Genomic DNA, 26365 nt, shown 5'->3' on the forward strand with positions numbered 1-26365 from the left:
CTCGCGGCGCTGCAGCTGCTGCTTGTCCGCACCGGCGAAGAAGCGTCCTTCGCCGACGTCAGCAGCGTGTTTTGGGGAAGGCTGGAGCAAGATGGCGGGGTCCAAGGTGAAGCAGGACATGCCTCCTCCGGGAGGCTATGCCGCGTTTGATTACAAGAGAAATCTACCGAAACGAGGACTTTCGGGTACATGCATCCTTTACGCTGTTTGCTGAATGTTTTATGTACATAAAGGAGTTGTGACAGAGGCGCAGGCTGCGTGACAACAGCGGCTAATGCTAACGGGTTAGCGCCGGTGGGACAGAAACAGGAGCTAATCTGCTGAAATTATGATGTTTAAATTACTGGTGGGAATTAAATTGATTCTCTAATCATTTGACTGTGTAATAGGATTGTCTATAACATGTTAAAGTGTCAAATTAAATGTTTCTCGTTAATTATTCCTGACTGTTAATAGTTGTCCGCTAACTAGCTAACGCTGACACTTAATTTCATTGCAGGTTCACTTATATTTTTCTACATAGAGATACAGTCTAAAGTTTATTAAAGGCCACTTTTCCAGATCCTGTCGTTTAACACGGGCAACTCTGATACTGTGTGAAAGACGGAAGCATTTTGTCTGAAACTGGTGCTTCACTTAAATCTGTTACTACAATATGGTTAATATAGGAGCACAAAGAAATATTGACAGTGAGACTGTATCTAGTTTTTACCCCAAATTTTGACCCTTTCCTGGTCACACATTCAGCTACTGCCTGCCACTAATGTTTTTTGATAAGTTACAGTGCAATCGTGGTACAAATGTTGCAGAAATGCAGACATTTTAATGTATTAAAAGAGAAAACAAATGCAGTTTAACACTACCAGCTCGATCCAGCTGTGGTTATATGTGTTGCAAACTTCTGTCACCCACACAGCAGGTGCTGCGACTATCACAGTCATGAATGAGGTTAGATTGAATTTTATTTTGGCCAGTTATTCATAACACTGACAAGCCTGAAGCATAAAAGAATACGAAGCACAATTACTTCGGTTATTAAAAGAAGTCTCCACCACAGATTGCGACATTTACAGCTGCAGAAGATGCAAGGACAGTAGTAGCCTTTGCAGACCCCAGAGTAGCAGCTGTAATCATCAGATCAGGACAAATTTCCCTCTCGCCACCACCTGGGGGTGGTAAATGTCTTCCCCAAGCTCCAGTCATCTAACACTGGAGCACTGTAAGTTTTGAGGGTTTTGCACAGTATCCCAGGGCTGCACTCATCATGACAGGGACCTTAAACATTGTAATCTAGAGCCACCGCCCGGTCTGGGGGTCACAGCCCCTGATTCCCCCGATCCTCTGTGCAACATGCAGATGGTTTACTTTGCCATCTATGCTTTACAAGAGCGTCAGCCACAAATCTTACAGACAGCCCAGTGCAGATTAATTTATTCTGTCACAACAGCTGGTGAACACACAAGTTGAGGAACTTGCTATTCTTGTAGCTCTGTCATTAACTTTGATGCATGTCCAAACAAGCAACAGTTCCATCAATAATGTAGACAGGTTAGGGTCTAGTTTGATAGTGATGCTTAAAGGGATAGTTCAACATTTTGGCAAATTGGCCCATTGCCATAATCGCTATAGTCATAGCAGTAGGTTCGTTACCTTTATTTGTCGGTGTAAGCTATTTTTAGAACGGAGGAGCGGAGCGGCAGGCTGTTCAGAGCTACACTATGGAGGCTAATGGAATTTCTTGGTTTCCCTCATCAAACTCATCAAATACAAAATCCCAAAACTCCAAAACGCTTTCGTGGACAAGTTGTGACCTGCACATTCACCACGCTATGAGATAATAATGGAACGTTACGAAACGGAGCCGTTTTCGAGGTAAATACAGAGTCTGCTTGCTGAAAAACTGTCCCTGAACATGAGCATCAGCGGTTTTGCATGAATTTACCTCTAAAACAACTCTGTCTCGTAACGTTCTATTATTATCTCATAGCATGGTGATTGTGCAGCTCACAACTTGTCCACGAAAGCGTTTTGGAGTTTTGGGATTTTGTATTTGATGAGTTTGATGAGAGAAACCAAGAAATTCCATTAGCCTCCATAGTGTAGCTCTGAGCAGCCTGCCGCTCCGCTCCTCCGTTCTAAAAATAGCTTACACCGACAAATAAAGGTAACGAACCTACTGCTATGACTATAGGGATTATGGCAATGGGCCAGTTTGCCAAAATGTTGAACTATCCCTTTAAACTGGCCTGATAATGTGGGTGAGAGATGTTTTTTAAAACCCAACTCTGAATCATTTGAGGTAAAATACTACGCTGCTCTACACTGTGACTGACACATTCTTTGACCAACAGGATATAGCATGTTCGGCATCGGCATTGGCATCATGGTGTTTGGATACTGGAGGCTATTTAGGTGGAATAGAGAGAGGAGGTAGGAAGCTATTTTGTGTTTTGAATTTTGTTCATGCTCAAACTCTGACTAATGTTTACAGACGAGCCAAGACTGATGGTGATGTAATGTGTTTGTTCCTCAGACGCCTGCAGATTGAGGAGATGGAGGCCCGGATAGCTATGATGCCCCTGCTGCAGGCAGAGCAAGATCGAAGGTAACAGTGGACAAGTAACACACGCAAACAGACACATTTAGAGTTATAGTCCAGTGGTAACAAACACAGACAAGTTATTTATGTAACGGCTGAATTTTCACTCTGACCAGGACCTTACGGATGATGAGGGAAAATTTAGAAGAGGAGGCGGTTATCATGAAGGACGTTCCAGGCTGGAAGGTAAAGAAAATAAATGTTCTCTTTGAGTTTTTGACTTTTGGTTGGTGTGAAAATAAAAATAAAACTTGGAATAGACCTGCTCCAGCACCCTGCGCAGGTCTCTCCCAAGTTTTCTTTTTCTTTCTTTCTTTCTTTCTTTTTCTTAACCATATTGGTCACATACCCTACACACCAATGCAAAGGTGCAGTACAACATAGATGTCCTCACATACTCATTAGATTCATACCAGGATATTGACTGATTGACTCTGGTGTCAGTCAAACTTTTTACAGTTTTTTTTTCCAATACGTCACTGTGATTACAGTCTAACAAACATCCACGTCACACATATATAAACAGCTTCCTAATGTCAGTGTTCAGAGAGAGATGATCATGTGTCTGATTCGCTCTATGTGACTCTTGATGTTCAGGTTGTATGTTTGATTCCCATGTTGACAGAGACCCTGTAGCAATGGTGGAGCCACAGACTGAAACCTTGTTTTTTTTTCTCTGCTACTTGATCTGTTCTTGTGCATATTAAGGCGGGCTTACACTGCACGATTTTGCCACGATTTTGTCGTCCCAGACGAGTCGCAGCCTAATTTGCATAATCTTAGAGGGATCGCGGGGTCGTGAGCATTATCGGGACGTATGGTTAGTGAGGCTCTGCGTCACGTCCCGACGTCCTAAAGACGAGTCGCCGACCTCCCGATTAATTTCTGACATGCCAGAAAATTTCTCGTCGTGACGGACAATGTATGGGGTCCTACGTCACGATTCTGCACATAGCCTACGACAAGTTTTTACCATGACAGATTGTTTTAGCACAGAGCACAGAGCCTTTATGAACCTGAATGTGATGCTGAACGTCGTCATGGAGTTAAAATGGGCAGACAGAGAGAGACAGCTGCTCAACATGAGCTCCTCTATATGAGCAGCTGCTGCTGCTCCTGTTGAGTTTTACCTGCTAAATGATATCTACACTGTTTGTTCATTAGTATCATCTGTATTATTATATTATCTGTTTATTTATTTATATTGTATGTGTTATTTTACCATTTTTGTAATGCTTTGGCAATATTGTAATGACAGTCATGCCAATAAAGCTTGTGAAATTGAAATTGAATTGAATTGAGAGGAGGGACAGGGAAGTGACCAGCTGAAGTTGGACCACAGCTGTAGAGAGACAGGGTGACCGGGTGATGATCAGCAGCGCAGTCCGTGGTGGAAGATCAGCCCGACAAATAGGCTACACACACTATCAGACAATCAGCGATTGAGGACATTTTTTCTTCTTCTTGCCGTTACAGTAGAAAATAGCGAGCCTACACACCAGCCACGTCCACCTCTCTCTCTCTCTCTCTCTCTCTCTCTCTCTCTCTCTAGCACCGGCCTTGGAGGTGATGCACGCTGTCTGTCTGTGTGTTTGTCGGTCTGATCTTCCACCATGGACTCTGCTATAGGAACCAACATCAGGAACCAATGTCAATTTGATGTTTACAATCGAGCAATTATAGAGCAGCACAAATCTCAGCGGCATCGCAGGGTAATCGTGGTGGAGAGCAATCGTAGAACGACGTGCAATTAGTGGGGGTCTGAGACTGATCTGAGACGTAGGACTGAAGAGGGACGCTCGTGCAGTTTGAGATGTGAACAGACGAATAGTCGTGCAGTGTAAGCCCGGCTTTAATCAGCAGGTCAATGGGCCTCATTCACGAACCGTTCTTAAGAAGAAATTTGTTCTTAAATCCTACTTACAAAGTTTTTACGAAGATTGTGGCATTCATGAATGTTTTCTTATCCAGAATTTGTTCTTAACTAAGAACAAAATCTAAGAACAGTCAGGAGTATACTTACGCACTTTTAGGTGCTGAGACTTCTGCAAAAATAACCGATTATAGCGTTTTCTTTTGTTCTGCAGTTGTATGATATTATATGATTTGAATAAGAATTATTTTCTTATCTTTTATGATGTTTTTAATAATCATATATATTAATAATAATAATAGACAAATCATTGCAGTCTCTTAAAAAACATTATAGACACTTAATTCATATCAGTTGTTTTTTTCTCTTTTTTGGGGGGCGGGGGGTAGCCAGGCTAGCGCCGCCTACTGGTTCCGGCAAATTTCATTTGCCTCAACAATGTAGTCAGGACACTAGCAATGCGTTTCGGTTTGCTCCGTCCGCCAGAGCGGACGGACCAATCAGCGAACAGACGGGTAAGTGAAGGCGATGACGTTGAACTCAAGCGCTCAAGATTAACCTATGAGCTTAACCGGTGTATAGCACACGTGACCACCAAGCAGCAGCGATTAGTTGAAGCAAATGTAAGCAACCGCCTCCCGGAAGCAAACGAATCCCTATGGCTCAGGTTCAGACGCTTTTTGAAATGTAATGAAATAAGCGGCTGATGCATCAGGCTAGGCGGGGGGGACATACAGCTGCCGATATGATTTTTTTTTTTCCTAATTGCGGGCTGCAACAGTGCACTTTCTGTTGAAGTGTTCACACTATACACAACCGGTTTTTTTTTCATATGTGATAATATGATGATATTTATGATGGTACACGTGAGAGTGTGGTCTCTCTGTTAACAACCGAAGAGCTGCATCCACTGACACTACTAAATATAGCCTAAATATAAATATATAAACTAAATATAAGCCTTTTGTTTGTTTCTTTGTTTCATTCCTGCCACAGTAGCGCCACTTCACTATTTAAGTTCTTTTTACGTTTGGAGTCTGGTGCTCCCTCCCAGATTTTCATTTGAGCATTTCAACTTTCTTTCTCACTTCACCTTCTCTGCTCAGTGCCTGTGGTCTCTGTTTGCACACGGCCCTGCAGTCTCATGCCCTTTTACGGGCATTGATGGGGCTGTTACCTATGCTAATCCTATGTTAATTAGACTCACCTGGCACACGCCCTCAACTTACGAGGAGTTGGCATTCATCAAGTAGGAACACAGCTGCGAACAATTCTGAGGCTTACGAACGCGTTGATGAATCCACATATTTTAATATTTTTTTTAAACTCTTCTTCAACATTTCAGGTCTTTTACAACCATTTCATATCAATCAACCTTGTTCTTACAAATTCTACTTTAAATCTTCCAACTATTGCTCCAGCTGCGTTAGCATGGCTTCAATAATGTTTGTCCAGTTCCCAGTGTATTTGAGCAGACTTCAACTTTACCAACAGGATTTTCAACATTTCTGTCTGCATTTTTAACATTTCTACTGTTAAAACCATTCATCTCTCAACCTACAAGTGCTACTTTTCTGTGATTGAGCCTTTCAGCATTTCTTCAGCAATGGCATTCGGCCTTCAGCATTCACACATATTTTCTTCAGGAAATGTGTTTTCTAGTTTTCTAGTCTCTAACATTTTCTAGTTGAAAGGGTTGACAAAAAAATAAGTTAAAAAAATTAATATAATTAATAAGTAACAGATATTTAAAAAACAAGACATTTAATTTAGGATTTTGAAAATGATGTAGCTTTGACTATAACTGTTTTTGTTGAGTAATGAATGTCATATCTTTATACAGGGTATATACAGGAATCTTGAAGTTAATTCTAAAACCTTTTTAAGACTTTTTCAAGACCTTCTCAATATTTTTCAATACCTCACCGCCACTTCAAGCTGCAACCATTTACATTAGTGACACTTTTAATTTAACAGTTTTAGTTTGTGATAAAGACTATAGACCACTATGATGCTACAGAATTCAAAATAGGCTAGGATAATAAATAAAAGGCAAAGTTTGTAATAATAATTAAAAAAAAACATTTCTCCACTCCTAAAAAACCAAAACAACAATCTTATTTTCTTTTTTATGTACCGGTTCATCTTTGTTTTTTTTGATAAAATGAATAAATTCACACACTTTCACAATGTTTTTTAGGACTCAAACTCTTGGACAGCTAATTCAGAAAAAATACCTTCAAAATTTAAGACTTTATGAAGTCGTGAATACTTTTTAATACTTTTTAAGGGTCTTAATTTTCCCAAAATTGATTTATCACCTTTTAATACTTTTCAAGACCCCGCGGATACCCTGTTATAAAATAAGTTCTTCTTAATGTGTCTGTCTGGTAGTTTGACATGAATGCAACAGCTCTTCTGTTGCAGTCATATGTATTTGTAGAGGCCAATAAGAGGTCACAGGGTTCCTACGAAAGTATGGAAAGTATGGAATTTGATTTTATACATTTCCAGGTCTGTAAAAGTATGGAAAATGGAAACTATTGTATGGAAATATATTTATTTTATTTATCTTATCTTGGTTTGGTCTTATCTGAAGTTATTTGGGTTAATTCTTTTGTATGCGCTATTGTATCTAGCTACAATCTCCTGGAAATTATTTGGTTGCATAATGGCATACCCATTCAGAATATTGAAAACAAATAATAAATTGCATGCTTTTTTTATATTATGCACATCTATTTACTTAAATATCGCAAATTATTTGATTTTTTTTTACCAAGAAGTCTGGAAAAAGTATGGAATTTGGAAATTTCAAATGTGTAGGAACCTTGAGAGGCGCAGCTGTCATCAGATCTAGATGCAGGTCAACATCAGCTCTTCTTTAATGTTGCAAACCTTGTGTCTCATGCAGGTCGGTGAGAGCGTCTTCCACACAGACCGCTGGGTCACTCCCGTGTCAGAGGAGCTGTTCAACCTCCGGCCCCGCGAGGAGCTTTTGCACAAGCGTTTCGGGTTCTTGTGGTACGTGTAAGCACCACCAAGACCAACGGCGTCCTGTGCTCCACCACCTTCCACAGTCAGTGCTGTGTGGACCTGAGTCCTCGCTCGGTCCAGCTTGTAAATGTTCATATTAAACTTATCTTTTTTTTCTGTACCCCACCCTGGTTTACCTGTCATTATTCTCAAGTTCATACGCCTGATAGAGAAAATCATATCCTATGGTAAACATGAAGTCTGTACATCAGCAGTGTACCTGAGTACAGTTTTAAGGTATACTGAAGTTTTGCCAGTGTGCCCCATTTCACATAAGAGACTAATGTTACCTATATATATATATATATATATATATATATATATATATATATATATATATATATATATATATATATATATACTAAATATGTATTAAATTCCAACCTGACCAGCAAAATTCAAAATTCTCATTGCTCATAAATGCATCAGGGATATTGAAGCATTATATACATCTATTAAACTGAAAGTAGGAAATCTGCCTACCATGGGTGTCCCTCACTAACGTATGCATGCATCCATGTACAGATTAATTAACCTGCAACATAGCAAACTGGGATGTTGGCTGTGGAGATTTTGTGTATCAACTACTGCGTGAGGAAACAAATATGACTTGGGACAGTTACGTTAATTAAATTTGGTCAACGTTAAAGAGAATTTTCACGGCCACGTTTTAAACTCAAATCTTCCAAGAGTTGAGGTCTAATCTGATCCTGTGAAGACATTGTTTTGGATCCAACTCCCAATTACTCCCCTCACACAGCTAGCACCAAGTCATTGTCAGCAGCACCTCACTTTAAAAGAAAAAGTACATCTTGGTCCAGGCAAATAGCGTTTTGCGACAGACTAATTGTAATAGAATTTTTTTCCACCATACATCATTTCTATGAGGTGTCCAGAACAACATACAACAACAAAGTCTTAAGAAATCCTAGTTGGGGAAATATGTAATTCTCATCAATCCAAGATTGATTTACTATACAAAGTCATGGTGCCAATAAGGCCAGAAAACAATACACCCCAATGGGGCTATTTTTTTTCCTCCTATCACAATGAAACTTTACACAATGAAAGTATCTATGAAATGTAACATTTTTTGGATTACAAGTTTCTTTGAAAATGAATTTGAATACGCAAATGAGCAATACACTAATGGAATATGCCCAAAATACACCCGAATAGGCTCCCCCCCCCTTTACTCCTACCACAATCAATCTTCACACAATAAAAGTATACATGAAAAGTAACATTTCTGTATTCCAAGTTTCTTGGGAAATTAATTTAAATATGCAAATGAGCTCAACACTAATTGACTTATGGTCAAGAAGCCATAAAGCTGCAAGCAGCAAAAACAGGGGCCAAATAACTAATAACTGTCCATTCAGTAAGTTAACCTATGCATACACACAATCTGAGTGAAGTCACTTGCCACACTTGACCTATGCATACACACAAGTTGATGTCACTTGCCACATTTACCTGGGTCACTAGTTGCCACAAAAAGACTTATATTGACTTTAAGAATTGATTGCAGTCTTGTCTCCAGTTGCTTTATAAATTATTTTTTTTATTAGCGAACAAGCCTTACCTAATGACTTTCCCCCCAGTTTGCAGAGAACATCAGAATATATGTTACACGTATATGCTGTTATGACAACATATGAGCGGGACTAAGAACTAAGTTATTTGGCCCGTTTTTGCTGCTTGCGGCTTTATGGCTTCTTGACCATAAGTCAATTAGTGTTGAGCTCATTTGCATATTCAAATTCATTTTCCAAGAAACTTGTAATCCAAAAAATGTTACTTTCATTGTGGTAGGAGCAAAGGGGGAAAAAAGCCTATTCAGGTGTACTTTGGGCGTATTCCATTAGTGTATGGCTCATTTGCATATTCATTTTAGAAGAAACTTGTAATACAAAAAAAATTTACTTTTCATGTATACTTTCATTGTGATAGCAGTAAAGGAAAAAAAAATAGCCCCATTGGGGTGTTTTGTTTTCTGACCTTATTGGCACCAGACTTTATACAGTAAATCAATATTGATGAGAATTAAATGTATTTCCCCAACTAGGATTTCTTAGGACTTTTAGTTTGTTCTGGACACCTCATAGAAATGATCAGGGGTGGAAAGAGTACCAAAAAAATCTACTCAAGTAAAAGTACAGTTACCTTGATGAAATTTTACTCAAGTAAAAGTAAAAGTACTGGTGTAAAAATCTACTCAAGTAAAAGTAAAAAGTAGTTCATTTAAAATTTACTCAGAGTACAAGTTACTTAGTTACTTTTTTTTTTTTTTGGGGGGGGGGGGGGGGGGTATAGCCTAATGGCCAGAGATTGGCCTAACATTCTGCGTGCATGTCTCTGTGTTCCAAATTTGTCCCTTCTCCATTGATACACTGGTCTCCATCATCTTTTAGCTCCTGTGGCACCAACTTGATTCTGACCTTCTGACACTGCAGTTGTCCAGAGCCAATCAGAGTTGCAGTTACTGGCCTAAGGTTGTCACGATCATGATCATGATACTAACATTTTCAACTCAATATCGATATTAAGGAAAATATTCGATACTCAATACCATTTTCAATACGGATAAAAAAAGAAAAGAAAAATCTCTCTCTCCCTCTTTCACTCACACACACCTGTTTTTTTACTGTCTTTCCTGTCTGCTCTCAAGGAGGAGGAGGGGGGGGGGGTTTACTGTAGGTTCTCTCTCTCTTGCCTCTTTACTGTAACTGCTCTGAAGCAGTGGGCTGCTTGTCTGTTCCTTTGAGCATGGCCATGGATCTGACTGGGCTCCTACATTTAACTCAATGGACCGCCGGTCCGGCCTTCAGCCCCGGTGTGTCTGGCACGGTCACCATAAACGTAGCCGAATAGATGGACATGCCTGATAACGTTGTCTTTAATCATTAAAGTCAGCTTTTAACCGCTAGCTGCGGCTAATGGCTAATATTAAGACGACAACATAGCGACGAGCCCTGTTATGCACTAACTCACGTAGCGGTGAGGGGGGAGAGGTGTGTACCTGCTGAGTGCGTCTGTGAAGGGACAGAGAGAGAGAGAGAGAGGCGGCAGCAGCGTAGCTACTTTTGACAACCCACACAGAGTTATATATTTTTTACTTTGTAACTTAAGCTATTTAAAATGTAACTAAGTAAATTTCTTCCAACAATATGTACTCAAGTAAAAGTAAAAGTACTGATTTTAAAAATTACTCAAAAAAGTACAAGTACACAAAAAAGCTACTTAATTACAGTAACTTGAGTAAATGTAACTCGTTACTTTCCACCCCTGGAAATGATGTATGGTGAAAAAAAAATTCTATTGCAATTAGTTCTATTTTTGGGTCCAAAATTAGCTAGATTGCCTGGACTATCTATCCTACAAGGTATTGTGCGAATTAAAAACAAAAACATTTAATCCACTGCAATATTTATTAGAAAAGTCATTTTACAAGTTTAACAGCAGAATAGTGCTCAAGTGTCATGTGGCTGTAATTAGCTTGTCACACATCACTGTCTGGAGGGTTTATTCTATTATTAGATTCAAACAAGAGTTCATTCAAATTACATTCAGCCCCTAGTGGAGCAGTTCCATCAACCTGTCTGCTTCTCAGCCATTTGGACTTCATGGACTTTAAACAGGAGCCAGAACTGTTTTTGACAACTGTTTCTCAGGCAAGCCAACTGTTGTTATTCAGAGGCATCAACCTTTGAGTTGGCAGGGTCCTCCTGTGTAGCCACTGCTCACAGCCGCCCCACTGCTGCTGCACAATGGGCCTGCAAACAAAGACAAACAAATGATTGGGGATCAGCCTGGCATAACTGGACGGCACCAAAATAACACGCCCTTAAAAAAAAACAACAAGAGTTTACCTGAACTGCATCTGCATCGTCAGTCACTGCCATCTAAAGCTGCACACACTTCAGCTGTCAGGAGATCCAGAGAGGCCTCCAACGGTCCGTTCAATCTAGAGAACGAGATTGAGAGATGGATTAAGCCTGGAAACTGATGTTTGACACAAGTCACAATAAAATGCATGCAACACTATTCATGAGTCTGAAAACTCACCACTTAGTCAAATGTAAGGGTACAAAGAGAAACAACTGAATACAGTCTAGACACCTTACACATCAAATAGGACTGCTGTGGGAGATTACGGGAGCAAATTTGTGGACTAATGCAGTGAACAGAAGTGGACTGAGCACAATTCTACCCATGACTTAGAGGCCAATGCTTTTCTTTTGGGTGGACTCAGGTGGAGCATTAAAATCCAGAGGAGCTTCATAGAAACATTTTTTTTCCCTCAATGGACATTTGTGTAAGAATCAGAATCGGGAAAGAGGCCATGGCATGTTTGTAGGCGACATCTGAAGCAGTCGACTAAACACAGCGACTAACTTGAAGGTATTCATGGAAACAATGAGAACTGAGTTGGAAGGATGTGAGCAAAGCAAAAGGAGATTTTTACCTCACGTGCATTGGCCTACTTTCTCCACATATGACCTAGGCAAGAGAGCAGCTTTCATCTCTGATGAGCACTTGTTGGTAGGCGCAACACTTCGCTCTCCAAGGACTTGTAGGATTTTGAAGTAGCTGACCTCTTGAATGTAATGAAGCATTAACATGACCAGACACCAGCTGATGTTTTTCCCAGCATTTCCATGCGCCACTTCAAGGTCTAATTCATCAAACCCCACTAGAGGTATGATCTCAGTGCACTATGAAGTTGTCTGTCAACATCTCTTTAAAATGGTTTTGAAACATGTACAGGATTCACTGGGCCAAAAACCCCCATCTTTAGACTTTAGGAAACCAGGCTTTTCAAAAGAAGTGGACTTTGAATGAAAAATAATCGAGAAAAAAAAAAGACCAAATTAGTTTATCCTGCCATACCATCTTATCCAGACAACTTCACTTGGACTAAGCTGCCAATTTGCAGTTGCCCTCCAGAGACATCCAAGAGCTTTGAGCAGTTGAGTTATTTTCACGCAGCATTACAGTAACACATCAACCTACAGCTCTACGGTTTACTTCCCCCATGCGGTAGTTTTGAAAGGCAAAAGAATCAAGATTATTTTCCACAGTCTGTTTAATAGGCTCCATGAAGCCAAACTGACAAAGAAAAAAAAAGGTTGATCATACAAAGAACATAAAGTACAAAACTGTTCCCGGTTGAGATATTACTTTGGGGAAACGAAGTTACATTTTCGATCACTTAAACAAGATTAGTCCATTTTACAGCACATTTAAAATGCAGATGTTGAGCAGAGCACAGAAGATACCTTGGACAGACTGTAGCATGCTGCAATTTGCAACTTCATGAACAGCCGGCCACTTCGGATGTGTAGTTCACCAGTCTGAAAGGAATTCACTCTTTTGGGAAATTGAACACACAGGAGCCTCAGCTAAACTAAGTTTTGATAGTAAAAGGAATTTAGCATAAAATCCCCCAAAAGTATTTTTCTAGAGTAAATGGATCTTTCCTCACTCAGTTTAAAACCTGACAGGAGGTAGGCGAGTCACAGAGACTGAGAGGGGAAATAAGAGAACAAAAAAGAAAACCAAACAAGCCCCATCGGATATTTCAATATAAAAAAAACAAACTCAAAAACTAAGGAATTAAATGAGGAAACACTTTAACGTGCTGGACAAAAAGTCTACAGCGATGGTGGTGGCTGTTCAACGAAAAGCCAAGTGGAGAGTCATTGAGCGCCCAAATAGGGACTTGTGGATTTAGTCAGATTATAGATGTATTGTAATTAAAGATCTTTCGGAGCAGTAAAGACGCCCAATTGAGCAATGCAGAGTCCTGAACTGTAATTTGTAACATGGTATGTTAAGGAATGACCCTAACTCATGGCTACATTTTTTAAGATGCTTGAGCTACTACAACAGAACTACAAAACTAAGGTCAGCAATAACACGTGGACATTTTTCTTGAGGAGCGCATCTTTGAAATACAGCCAGCCAAGTGATGATCTTGAATCAGGGAGATGTTTACTCGTGTGTAGCTGAGGATAAGAAGTGGGCACACAGGTAAAGACACTGAAAGTTCGAACACTGGAGTTTCACAACATCCCCGTCAACCCACCAGACAAGTCCAAAAACCCTCCCTCTTTATTTTTTTTTTTCCTTTTTTCTTGTTTTGCCTAAAGGACTCCATCAAGTGATACGAGCAACATTAGAATAGCAAACGCTGAATGTTACCTAAAGTGTTTTAAATCGTTTGCAACCTCTTTATCGGAGTGGGGCGGAAGGGGTGGGGTGGGGTCGGGGCTAGCAAAATTTGCCAACGGTATACGGAGAGGCATCGATTTGGGCACAGGTACCGAGGAGCGTATGCGATACGAGGCGTCATATGTTGGGGCTGTGAAAATTGTCTTAATTCAGTGTTTGAGGACATCTAGTGCATTTAATTCCCATCTTACCACCGTTTTCTTATTCAGTAAAGTGAAGATGGTGTTTAACAAATGGATTCAGATCATTTAACTTTAGGTTTAACATAAGCTAAGTTAGGCTAGTGTCATACATTTAGGTTTGAATCTTACAGCCCCAACATACGTCTAAAACACGATGCAAATGCACTTTATGCATGCTTACCATAACTGTCGTATCCATCGCGGTAGGATCCAGAGCGGTCACCGTATCCACCCTGTCCCCTGGAAGATAGACAAACACAATTAACATCAATACAAGATAAATATCAAATTATGTCCAAATAATGTCTTGAAATGTAGTTTTACCTTACCTATTTTCTCTGTATCCGCCACCGCCGCCGCCTGAGGAGTATCCGCCGCTCCTGTATCCGCCGCCGCCGCCACCACCGAAGCTCCTCTCTCCACCACCGAAGCTCCTGTCGCCGTAGCTTCTGTCACCGTAGCCCCGGTCTCCGTTGTATCCGCCACCTCCAAAGTCAATTGAGAAGAGACAAAAGCAAAATAAATACAGGGGGACCAACGATGAACTCAGAAATCATCGATGAGGCGTTTGATTAGACCACAGGGTCTCACCTCGGGAGTACCCACGGCCACCCCTACCCCGAGAACCACTGAATCTGCCGCCGCGTGGACCTGATCCGAAACCTCCTCTGGAGCGCCCGCCCTTTCCTGCTTCATCCACACGAATAGCCCTGCCGTCGAGAGTCTGCAAAAAAAGAAAGAAAAGTAAATTAAATACAAATTGAAAAACTCATGCTTCAGTTCATGATCATGTTAAACAAGGATATGTAAATTTAAGTAGCCACATGTTATGGGCAAAATTTGCTATTTCAGTATAAACACTCATTTAACGTTTTATTGTGGTTAATTTTCTTTTTTCTTTTTGTTGTTGCTCTGTAAAAAATGTTTTAAACTGAGTGAACGAAAAATGTTAATTTAAGAAGGGTAGGCAAAATAAGCTGATGCTTCAGCCTACACCTTTTCGGTCAAAGTAAATTGATTTGCTTGTTGTGTTTTTGTTCTGATTTGTTTTGTATTTATACCTTTATATTTGTCTTATATTTATATTGTATTTGTTTTTATGAGACCAAAATAAACATACTAAACTAATCCTGTTGCTTACCTTGCCGTTCATGGCGTCCAATGCATCCTTTGCGTCTTCTGCGTTATCGTATTTCACAAAGCCGAAACCGCGAGATCTCCCCGTCTCTTTGTCTCTGATCACATCCACTAATGGAGGGAAAACATAAAACCATCAATAAAAGCCACAAACTGCGTAAAAAGACTCAAAAAACATTCGTGTATTTACACGTTGCAGGAAAATTAAGAAAAGTGTTTTTTACCTTTTTCGATGGTTCCGTATTTGCCGAAGGCCGCAGCCAGAGACTCCTCATTGGTCTCGAAGCTCAGTCCTCCGATGAACAATTTACCCTCGTCCGACATCTTCAAAGTAAGAAACAAAGACAGAGACATTTTAATCCTCTAGAACCAACACAGGCACCAATTTACACGACGCCATTACACCGCTCCCCTCCCGGCCTGATAAACACGGGCCACGGCCATTGCGAACAAAAGTAGGTCAGTGGCCGCGTTGAAGCCGCGACCGTATTTACCCGCGAATTTGTGTCAAATGCTTTTTAGAAGATCGTTACTGTGGTTTTATTAACATTTGAGGTGAAATTTTACAGGTTTTAATCACATTGACTGCGGTGTTATCGGTCGAAGGCTTCGCCTGGTCTTAGGCCCGTAAACGTGGTTTCGTTTCGCTAGCAGATTAGCTAACTAGCGTTTTTCCTTTCGGCGCCATTTTGTAGCAGCGAGCTGCTGCTCCTCACTTTGTTCCCGGACCGACCGAAACCACGCTGCAGCCGCATTATACTCACGGTTACATAAGCGCTCTGGTTAACGGATAAAACCGTGGTTTCACGAGAAAATTCGCCCGGTTTTAAACGTTTGTTTCCTAATAGCCGCACTACTGTTGAAACAAAAAGCTTCCGACTGATTTACATCGGTATTAATTTTTTTTCGGGTTGCTGTTCAGTTGAATGCGTTTCTACAACAAGGCGTTTTTTCGTGTAAAAACATTTAAATTTAAATTCACGGCTAGCAAAAGCACACACATGTGAATATGTGTAATAAAACAAAGATAAACAGTGACATTTCCGTCGAGATAAGACACAAGAAAGGCTTTACCTTGTCACTCGTAGGTCTGAGAGAGCTGATGAGCTGAGCTGCAGGTCGAATGAGGGAGAAGAAAGGAAGCTCCGCTTTTCACCGCGTAGACACTGACACCGTCTTCTTCTGCGGGCATTCATAATGAGGTTCAGCCGCTCCACAGCGCCTCCTGCTAGGGGAAGCTGAGGCAACACCATCTATCACATGCATTCATGGACTCAAGACATGTTACCACCACCACTACTAGTAGGCTACAACAATGAACACTTTAGTTAAGCGGAATAAACATGTATTACCTAATACTACAAAACTAAGAAATGTATTTATGTGCCCAGGGTGACGATTTGACATGGAATGAGTCCTTTTGACACTCAATTACAATATTATTCTGTGCACAGGTAGTATGATTAGAGACCACATCTGAGAGCTAGTGTGGTATATTGATGTGTTGATGAAGAGAAGGGATCACTGCCGACACGTCTTTTCTTGCATTCAAAAAGAGTTTATTACAAGAAGAAGAACAGTGTACAATAATGCCTAATCGTGGAGCATCTCTGGTCCAATATGAGATCTCTCTCTCTTGGCCTAAAGCTCTAACCTTATACGTTTTCTAAAACTCCATCTTCTCCCACAGAAGGATATAACTGACCAGGATGGTCAGACAAAGACAGGATCTAAAAACAGAATCTAACCTATGCTTTCTGACATTTAACCTCTTGACCAAGCTAACTTAAGAATAGATAGTGTCCAGTATCCCCAGAAACTATGACCCACAGAGATGGGTAGATGACAAGAAACACATTTCTCAGGGTACATTCCACACTGCTACTAGACACCTAATCTAAACATCTTGCTGTAAATGTATGTGTGTACCTTTTCTCTTGTAACATCTGAATTTATTTATATTTATTCCATTTAACTATAAACTGTTACTTATCACAAATGAAGTTCCTATCCAAATGGTGAATTATCTCTGACATTTCCCTTAACTTTTAGGCTAAGAAAACACCATAAAAAACATAAGATAATTCAAGATATTAAAGCAAAAATGTTCAGGTGGAAAATACACTAGTTAAAGCTTGCAATGAGGCACCGACAGGCATGTGTAAGTCCTATTTATAACATAGTAAATTACCAAATTGTAAACCCACAATTTGTCCCAAGTTCCACTGAATCTATTATGTCTCTAGACCCAAAAATAAACCCAAACCAGTTTGGTAAGAAATCCATTAATTAGATTATCACTTAACATTATTCTTTGAATCTGTTTCAGTGCAATCAGACCAATCTGAAAAGGAATAAGCATCATGTAGACCACAGGCTACATTCACATGCGTCACTATCCATCAGGCTCCCTGATCAGGAATATTTAAGGATCATTATTTAGCATGTTTCAAGTGCTTTGTTTGTATGTGCCAGTTTGCATGAGTCATAATGGTAATTTACTGATCAAGTGTGTGAGGCCTGAATTATGCCAATGTCCAACTTGGCTGTGTGGGAGGTAGATGTGTCTGTACATGCATCTGTAAGCATCGAAGTGTGTTTGAATGCCATGTGTAGGAAGTGAACAGGGAGGCACATCTGTGTAGGAGGCCTCAAGTCCGGCCAGATGTCATCTGCCACATCCTCTTTGCACTATTACATAAGGCACGCTTTAGCTCGTATCTGTATGCTAAATATGAGGCTATACTGGCCAGTAGCTAATGAGTAGCCTATAAACTGAAAACAGTGGGAAACCCATGCAGCCTGGCAGGCAAGAGACATGTAAGCAGTGTGGATCATCTTCTTGATCTTGGTGGGATCCACAGGACAGACATTTGGATGGGGTCATATGAGTGGAGGTGGGGTCATATGAAAATTCCTGATTATGATTATGAAGTTCAGCTCTCTGGCCACTCAGATGGTGCTGCTGCTCTCCACACCCGTTGATCCCCATCTGCAAGCATGTAGGCTACTATAGCATCAACATTTATATTATACTGCTGTTCTGAGCTGAGCTATGCTAAAGGACAGGCAATGAGGTTTCCAGAGGAGGCTGTGGGCGTTCATGTGAAATTCTTGGTTTTAATTTTTCTCAGTTTTTCCACAGTGAAGACAGGTGCGATGGTTCCTTGTAACTCTTAACTGCATGTCAAAAACCTCCCACACTCGTTTTTTTTAAAGGATCTTCATGAATCATCAGCCTCAGAGAGCAAAAGTTAAGGAAGTGGAGGTATTCAGGTTGGCTGCACATCACTGCAGCTCACGTTCTGCTTCGTGGGGTTAAATATACATCAAGCAGAAACAGTGTTGTTTTGTGTCCTCTTAGAATAAAATTGACATGTTTAGTCTGTTTAGTTATCTGGGACTGAAATTTAAATATTAAATTTAAGTTAAACCTAAAGATTGTTTCCTTCATTGCTATAGTCAGGTTTTGATTTTCTGAAATAAATGGCCTTTGATGGCACCGTCCAAATAACATGTGTGGAAGAAAATATTCATTTGATAGTGGAACTTGCAGAATATCTTAAATTTGAAAGTTTCCATTGAAATCAGTAACAGCTGTGGGGGTTGTAGGAATTCTTTTGTGTACTTGTATTTGAGCCTACTGCAATGTCTAGGAGCTTTTCTCACTCCTTTCTTTGTTAGCACCACACCCATGAATCTATCAGGGAAAGATTCAGCATGTTAATTGAATTACACCACCTTTTATACTCAGAGTATCTTGTCAGAGTCTAACAGAGAAAACACAACGGCCACAATTAGCAAGACAAAATCCAGTGAGTCCCAACTCAGTGGGGCTTGTTTTTATTTTAATGGTGTTTGAGTAAGACCAATGAAATAGTAGTGCTTCCTCCCTATCTCTTTTAATATCAAACATATTGGGTGTTGTCCTCGATACTGGCCAACTCCGGTCACTGGTATTTCCCATCTTTTCTTGTGCTCTGAAATTAACTGAAAGAGGTTCAGATACAACATGCAAAGTATTCAATCCAAGTCTCCCCACCCCCTCTACTCGACACCATTGTGGAGTTATAGAACTTCACCGAAGAAGGTTCCGTACCATTGTATTAAGATAGTTAAAAGAAATAATCTGTTCCTTTCTCCAGGGTATCCGCGGGGTCTTGAAAAGTATCAAAAGGTGATAAATCAATTTTGGGAAAATTAAGACCCTTAAAAAGTATTAAAAAGTCTTTTCACGACTTTAGAAAGTCGTAAATTTTGAAGTTATTTTTTCTGAATTAGCTGTCAAAGAGTTTGAGTCCTAAAAGACATTATGAAAGTGTGTGAATTCATTCATTTTATTAAAAAACAAAGATGAACCGGTACATAAAAAAGAAAAGAAGATTGTTGTTTTTGTTTTTTGAGAGTGGAGCAATGTTTTTTTTTTGTTTTTGTTTTTTATAAACTTTGCCTTTTATTTATTATCCTAGCCTATTTTGAATTATATTGTATCATAGTGGTCTAGAGTCTTTATCACAAACTAAAACTGTTAAGTTAAAAGTGTCACTGATGTAAATGGTTGCAGCTTGAAGTGGCGGTGAGGTGTTGAAAAATATTGAGAAGGTCTTGAAAAAGTCTTAAAAAGGTATTAAAATTAACTTCAAGATTCCTGTAGCTACACACCCTGTTCTCAGTTGAGCTCAATGGTGTTTGCATGGTCTCTCTATCTTTCCCTCTCTCTCTTTCTCTATGTCTCTGTATTCAAATTTCCTCCTACAGACCAAAAGTAATGAGATTTTATGTCCTTCATCTATGTTGGTGACCATGCGATAGACTGATGACTGGTCACCCCCACCTTATATCATCTTGGATTGGCTCTGACCCCACTTCAATCCTGCATGGATGAACTGTAGACAACAGATGGATGTTTGTTTGTTTCCTTTCTTTCAATTATCTATCCTGTCAGAACTGTTCTTTTTCTTTCTATAAGATTAGATCCAGTCGTGGGAAACTTCCACCCTCTCTTTAGACTGTAGTTGCAATCAACAAATCTGCTGATATCGACCTAGGTTTCCTTCACAGTTTTGACCTTTGATGCACCGTGGATAGCAAAGAGGCATATAGACATGACAGGAAATTGCGCTAACATTCATCACTCCACACAATACCTCAAGACATGTTTGATCCTTACTGCTCTATTTCCAGCAGAAAGTGATGGCGAAACCTAATCCTGACCTCTCCCCACCTTTCTTTTTCACAATACTTTCTTCACTCTGTATTCTAGTGGCTCTGCTCATAGAAAAATGGAGTGTCATATACAGGGTATGTGATTTGCCTTGATATCACTTGTTCAAAATGCCACCCTGCCATCCTCAAACTCTGCTCAAGTAGATGAGAACGTATCATCGAATCCAAGGTAAACTGCAATATGATTGACACTGATTTCAGACATGTTTTATAAGATTTATGTCTTTCACTATGGGCAAACTGAGAATCAACCACCTCCTCAGGGACAACTGACATCTGTAAACGGCTGACCATGCAACCTGACAGTCTCTAATGTTCAATTTTCATTGTTTTGCTGTTGTCTCCATGATCTTGTTTCTCCTAATGATGTTGCTCTTTCCAAAAAAGACTGTTGATAGGAAAAATGTAGGCTGTGGCCCCATCATGGATGTAAATGTGTAAATAAAATAAAAGATGAACATTACTTATTTCCATTCATTCATGTGACACTCTGATTATTTGAATTAACTTTAACCACTGCTGCAGAGTCAATCTACAGACCAACAAAACCTGACCAGTCTCCTTCCAGGGTTTCCTGCATTGCTATAGTTAGATGTTGATTTTCTGAAATAAATGGCCTTTATGATGGATGGCACTGCCCAAATAACATGTGTGGAAGAAAATATTCATTTGATGTAGTGGATAGAGCAAAACCCTACACCTATGAGTGTCTCTGACTCCACACCCCGCTGGTTTACCCTATTGATCTTGTGTCCCTTAAACAATGTCATTCACTTGTATTACAGTGCTATCTTCCCCCAACACACCTTCTCCTCCCCTGATAATTCAGTTGTATGTCTCATGTTAATTCAATCCTGTCTGTTTTCAATCTCCACCTTGAGATGCAAATACCTTTGTTTCCATGTAACACTATGTGACCCCCCTCTTTCTTCAACTGTATCTGTTCCCCTGCCCTTCATTCTGGGTCAGTCTTTTGTCGCAGACCCCCTCTGTGTCAGTAGGCTCACCGTTTTCCTGATTACTATTAAACTCACCACACCACAGTAAACTTTGGAACCTGGGCATGTGATTTTTCTTCAACACGTGCCATTTATACTATACGGATTGTTTTTCATCAGGAAACAAATAGAAAAACACAATAGGTTACTTAACAACTGTTATGAGATCAGCTGCTTGGGACCCTCTTTTATCTATCAGTGCTGCTAAAATGTGTGTGATAAGGACTGAGGGCCAATGTCTGATTAAAGACCCTGAACCCAGTCCAGGGTTTTCCTTTTTTTAAGCTTTATTCTTTGTATATTTTCTGCTTCTTTGTGTTTACATCTTACGATTGCATAAGTGAAACATTCTCTGCACAGACCAAAACAAAAATTTTACATTCAATACATGTATAGTTAAGGCATTGAACACACAAACAAACATACAGTAAGAGGACTTTGTACAAAACACCAAGATGTATAACATGAAAACAGATACTGGGGTCTTTTGTGACATATGCTACATAGCAATGAGAACCACTGCCACAGAGAGAAGGACTTAGATGAAATAACATGCCCAGTGCAATGAGAACCACAGGAAATAGAGTCCATAGATATTTCAGGCTTACATTCTTCAGAAATACTCAGTATAAAAATGGCAACGGATCCCTCTAGCTGCCCAGAGTGCACTCCGATGTTATTTCACCTGCTTCACAGAGGTGGTTAATTCTGGTTTCTGTGATGTTTCCGTCTGTTCATCGAGGGAAGGGAAGCTGCCACTGCCGTCACAGTGAGTGGATCTTCTCCGATCAGGAGGCTAGGGACGATGGTGACGACGATGGTACGGGTGAGGTGTTTGTGAGAGGTGTGAGCTCCTGCGAGACCGCCTGCGAAGGCGCCGCTGATGCATCAAGAACTGGAGGCGCTCTAGCTTACACTGCAAGGTTTGATCCTCCTCTGTGGATGAGCGGAGGGGGGGGCTCTCCTCGCCTACAGGAGAGAGGAAATAACAGCAAGTTAGACACTGTACACAGAAATAACATGACGTCTGCGTATTGCGTTCTGTCATGAATCATTTTATCATAGGAAATATATTAACAGATTTTTGAGTGTCTTTGAAAGTACATATGGGACAGTTCTGTTCTTGTAGGTCTGAATACACAAGACTCCAGAAAATGTAAAAGAAAATAAACTGATACAAAAGTACTGAGAAATCAAAACTAACTGCAATACATGACAGATGCAATAAAGGGAAAGGAAGAGTAGTATAAAATACATGTATTTGGAATTATAATAGGTACTCAAACATACATAAAATTGGAAATTGGAAACACACAGAATACTGAGATTTCTTTTTTTTAAAGTAGGCCTATATTTTTTGCGGCTTTTTTCACCTTTAATGGAGAGGACAGTTGAGAGAGAGACAGGAAATGGGAGGCAGAGTGGGTGACACACAGGACACAGGATTCAAACCAGGGCCGCCTGCAGTGAGGACTATAGCCTCAACACATGGGGCGGGTGCTCTACCAACTGAGCTAAACACCGCCCCAACAGCACATTGCTGAAAGTTTGGTTGGCATGAAAAAAAACCTCTTGGACTTCCAATATAAGCATGTGTACATGTTTGATTTGAGGAGAGCTGGTTGAAAGACTTTATACCTGCTCTTATTTTCTAACCCATGGCCCTCAGATACTACATACACTCCACAGAGATTAGTTCAGCTCACTTAAACTCAACTAACCCTTACTGTTGTGACCAAGTGAACAACTGTATGTCGGCACTGTTAATGTATTAAAATCTGGTCAAGCTGACCTGAAGCTTTACTGACGTTCTCCACCCTCTGGGTCATAGTTGGTTTGTCTCTGTCTTTGCTGGGCTCCTCTGCTGTGACAGCTGGACTGACTGGAGGGTCAAAAGAAGGACAGTGCTGGGGGAGGGTGGGTGGTGCCCCCTGGTGGCAGCAGGCAGCTCTGAGGAGGTCATTGAGAATCTGGAGAATGATGGCAATGCCACGTCGAGGGTGACAGACGCTGGCCTGACTGTGAGGAGCCAAAGTGCCTGATAAGACAAGAAGATAGCAGGTGAAAATGACACAGTTGCTGCTGTTTATCATCAGGCCACTTCTCTTCCCACATAAAAGAGGACTTACCAGAGAAAGTCCCCGAGAAGACGCCTGGAGAGTGGCTCACAAAACTTTCTATGACTGCCCCCGGCTGTTTGCACAGCTCTGCAGTGGATGTAGCATGAGCTGTGCCCTGTCAAAGGAAAAAATACATATTTGTCTCCTGTTTTCACCACAAACTTTTCACTGGCTTGTTATATTGCTAATATATTCTGATAAAACAGGGTGCGGTGAAACCATGATGATACCTTGTGATTTGGAAGAAGAGTATGTATGACGCACCTTTTTGAAGGTTGAGGCTGGTACTGGGCTCGAGGGTCCAGGACTGGAGCAGGTGGGAGTGGGAGAACAGTCTGGTGTGGCAGCTGGTAAGGGAGAGGTGGGATGTGGGCAACTGGAGGGCAAAGAATGGGCTGAAATAACTGGGGGAGAGGTGTGTACACAGCGACAGCTTTGAGATAGAGATGAGTGGTGATGGCAGTTTACAGGGGGGGCAGTGGTGGACAAATGGGGGCTTGGATGCGTTGAGTCAAAGGAAGGTCCAGGTGTTCGAGGGTTAAGTTGGATTGGGAATGTAGAGTCAGTGGTGTCTGGGGCTGGGATGGATGTTTGGGAAGCAGGTAGTGAGGTAGTGGAGGACTGGGCTGAGGCGAAGCCGGGGTTGGTCACACTGCCGCCCGTCCGCAGGCCAGGTTCAAGCTCTCTGCTGCTCTGGACTCTCACATCCTCGTCCTGCTGCAGCTCCTTCACATCCTGAGCAGACAGCTGGAGCTGCACGTACATCGTGTGAGTACCGACTCCCAGGTTGATGGTCAGAGGTGAGCGCCCAGACAGGAAGTCACTGATCTGCAGGAGAGTGAGTTAAAAAACACTTTAGGCTTATAGTGATAATATTATAATATCGGGTAACAGCAAATAACATTATGGAGCATAATAATATGCATAATATACAATAATAAAGGAGAATGTATGTACATGAATGATTGAATTTAAGTGAATTATTTTCCTAATACCAACGACTATAAAGAGAGATAATTAGTCAATGTCTATTGTAGGAAAAATTACAGATCAGACATAGTCTTCTGTAAATGGGCTGTGTGACATTTCTTCTTCATGCTTCAAGTGACGTGTGTGTGCATGTGTGTATGTACATGGAAAAAAGACAAAAAGGAGAGAACTTGCCCCACTGTATTCTCCCAAAATATCAAATCATTTAGTGGAGGATTACATGATAAAAAAGGACAAGGACAACATTTCGAGCGTTTGGCGAGCTCCCTCTTTTTGTCCTGTTACCTTCCTGGACTCAGCACCTGCTACTTTTTTGATGTGCGTGAGCTTTTTTCTTTTTTCATCTGTATGTACATGGTGCAGTATTGTGACATGCTGGTAGGGGCTTCTACTCCTAAAACAGAATCATACATTCGTCTCCATAACGTCGACTTTGATCATTTCAAATCATTTAGATAAAATGAAAAAGTATTTGGGAAATGTTTCCCATATGCCCCATAACAAAAATGTATAAACACACATTCATGCATAGTTTAAATTCTTCAAGGACAAAAAATGTTTTGTCAAATGCTCATTCATGCATTCAGCAGCAGTTCAGTGAGACATTCGACAAAGCTCTCACCTCAACTTCTGTTAAACTTTCCAACACGTCCATGACAGTCCTCTCAGCCTTGGTACTGGAGCACTGTGACAGTAAAAGCAATACAAACAGTGAAACCTGATTCCATATGGAAATATCAGTCACCAAGCACAACTTAGCAAGTAGAGGGTGTGTGCATTTGATTTACTTACCATTAAACCAGCTTCAATGACAGGCACCAGGGTCAGTTTGCTGCCATCTGCTACACCCAGGTCCAGCAGTCTTCCTGCAGTCAGCTGCCTAGTTCATAAATCATATCAAAGTCACTCAGTGCAATAAAAAACACATCATATGAGCAAGTCGACCTGACTTAATGATTTACCAAAGTGTGCATGCAGGGTCTACTAACTACTGTAGCCTATAAAGCAGCTCACTTGTCTCTATGCAGGAGCTGGATTCTGTCTGTTTGCAGCCTGAGTCTTTGGGAGATCCGTGTCCTCAGTCCCTCCACAGTCTCTCCCCGGGGGACAGTGAGCTCCACGGGACTACCAGTGGTCGAGGTGATGGATAAACTCATCGTGGACTGAGCAGTGGAAACTCCCACCCCGCAGCCTGCAGCAGACCGGGCCGGGGCGAAGCTCAAGAGATTCCGCTGTTGCTGCTGCTGCGGCTCCATTCAGCTGCTGTAGAAATGTCCGAGTTAAAACCAAACCAGGCTCCGCTCGCTGGAATCAGTTGTGGCGAGACGCGACGGTGTTTTTCTTCTTAGTGTCGCTCCTCAGTCCTCGGGGGAAAGTGTGGAAGCATGAAGATAACGGCACAGCTTCCCACGACACGACAGCCTGTTACAGTTCCTCTTTTCTGGCCGTGACGGACGTAGCTCTACTCCGCCGAACGTAAACCACCGAACGGGGCTCAGCCTAAGCCCCGCCCACCGGAGCCCCCCCAGCCAATCAGAGGAAACCTCAAGCGCAGTCAGCATGCACCGTCCAATCAAAAACGCTCATCTCCTCGCGCGGCTCCACCCTGTTTAGTGTCTCACTCACCATTCATAAATGATGCAATCTGCACAGCACCACAACATTTTGTACAGGATGTCATAATGTCAAAACTTCTGTCTCATGTCTCAATCAAACAGGCTGGATCGTAGTTTGATATTTCTACTGCCTGGTGATTAGGCCTATTGCCATCATTATCCACAGCTTGCCTCTGGATAAACATCAATATTTCTACATTAATGACTTTGACCTAGTGACTCATACTCTCCATCAGAGACACATCTACTTAGACTGTATAGGCTACCTCCTGTGATCATAACGATCATCACCGCAGGGGTTTTTCTGCCTTGACACACAGGTAGAACTAACGTTTGAAAGAAAAATCCAGG

At 41.1% G+C, this 26365-nt stretch overlaps 3 protein-coding genes across 6 annotated transcripts; 1 reads left to right on the forward strand and 2 right to left on the reverse strand.

The window, feature by feature from the left end:
- Positions 1–55: 55 nt before the first annotated feature.
- Positions 56–7672, forward strand: ndufa13 (NADH:ubiquinone oxidoreductase subunit A13). The gene is made up of 5 exons (XM_083991165.1): positions 56–185; positions 2352–2430; positions 2534–2605; positions 2716–2785; positions 7387–7672. Exons 1-5 carry the CDS (start codon positions 92–94, stop codon positions 7504–7506), a joined length of 435 nt encoding a protein of 144 aa, XP_083847291.1. The 5' UTR covers positions 56–91; the 3' UTR covers positions 7507–7672.
- Positions 7673–12579: 4907 nt separating this feature from the next.
- Positions 12580–16273, reverse strand: cirbpa (cold inducible RNA binding protein a). Of its 4 annotated transcripts, none has more exons than XR_014596114.1 (7): positions 16139–16273; positions 15289–15388; positions 15069–15175; positions 14519–14651; positions 14252–14422; positions 14109–14167; positions 12580–13519 (listed from the first exon to the last, which is right to left on the reverse strand). XR_014596114.1 is itself a non-coding variant. In XM_083991786.1 (7 exons), the coding sequence occupies exons 2-7, from the start codon at positions 15386–15388 to the stop codon at positions 13506–13508; spliced, it is 543 nt and encodes a 180-aa protein (XP_083847912.1). In that variant the 5' UTR covers positions 16139–16273; the 3' UTR covers positions 12580–13505. The 4 variants fall into 4 exon arrangements, 3 of the variants coding, with proteins under 3 accessions (XP_083847912.1, XP_083847911.1, XP_083847910.1); XM_083991786.1 differs by having other exon boundaries at positions 14257–14413; positions 14546–14651; XM_083991785.1 differs by having other exon boundaries at positions 14257–14413.
- A 5375-nt stretch (positions 16274–21648) lies between these two features.
- LOC310999998 (midnolin-like) lies at positions 21649–25842 on the reverse strand. Its single transcript, XM_083990633.1, has 7 exons — positions 25413–25842; positions 25191–25278; positions 25021–25083; positions 23673–24236; positions 23418–23523; positions 23081–23326; positions 21649–22257 (listed from the first exon to the last, which is right to left on the reverse strand). Exons 1-7 carry the CDS (start codon positions 25652–25654, stop codon positions 22085–22087), a joined length of 1482 nt encoding a protein of 493 aa, XP_083846759.1. The 5' UTR covers positions 25655–25842; the 3' UTR covers positions 21649–22084.
- Positions 25843–26365: the final 523 nt, after the last annotated feature.

This window comes from Trachurus trachurus (genome assembly GCF_905171665.1).
Source record: "Trachurus trachurus genome assembly, chromosome: 17".
NCBI classification, from domain to species: Eukaryota; Metazoa; Chordata; class Actinopteri; order Carangiformes; family Carangidae; genus Trachurus; species Trachurus trachurus.

Excerpts from the sequence above, each read along its gene's own strand:
- LOC310999998 (XM_083990633.1), bottom strand. The coding sequence starts at position 25,654 with ATGGAGCCGCAGCAGCAGCAACAGCGGAATCTCTTGAGCTTCGCCCCG. Across the intron at positions 25,084-25,190 it reads TCATTGAAGCTGGTTTAATG|TGCTCCAGTACCAAGGCTGA; the intron begins GTAAGTAAATCA and ends TTACTGTCACAG. Across the intron at positions 22,258-23,080 it reads GAACGTCAGTAAAGCTTCAG|GCGAGGAGAGCCCCCCCCTC; the intron begins GTCAGCTTGACC and ends TCTCTCCTGTAG.
- ndufa13 (XM_083991165.1), top strand. The coding sequence starts at position 92 with ATGGCGGGGTCCAAGGTGAAGCAGGACATGCCTCCTCCGGGAGGCTAT. Across the intron at positions 2,431-2,533 it reads AGGTGGAATAGAGAGAGGAG|ACGCCTGCAGATTGAGGAGA; the intron begins GTAGGAAGCTAT and ends TTTGTTCCTCAG. Across the intron at positions 2,606-2,715 it reads CAGGCAGAGCAAGATCGAAG|GACCTTACGGATGATGAGGG; the intron begins GTAACAGTGGAC and ends CACTCTGACCAG.
- cirbpa (XM_083991784.1), bottom strand. The coding sequence starts at position 15,388 with ATGTCGGACGAGGGTAAATTGTTCATCGGAGGACTGAGCTTCGAGACC. Across the intron at positions 15,176-15,288 it reads ATACGGAACCATCGAAAAAG|TGGATGTGATCAGAGACAAA; the intron begins GTAAAAAACACT and ends TCCCTCCATTAG. Across the intron at positions 14,423-14,518 it reads TGGCCGTGGGTACTCCCGAG|ACTTTGGAGGTGGCGGATAC; the intron begins GTGAGACCCTGT and ends TCTTCTCAATTG.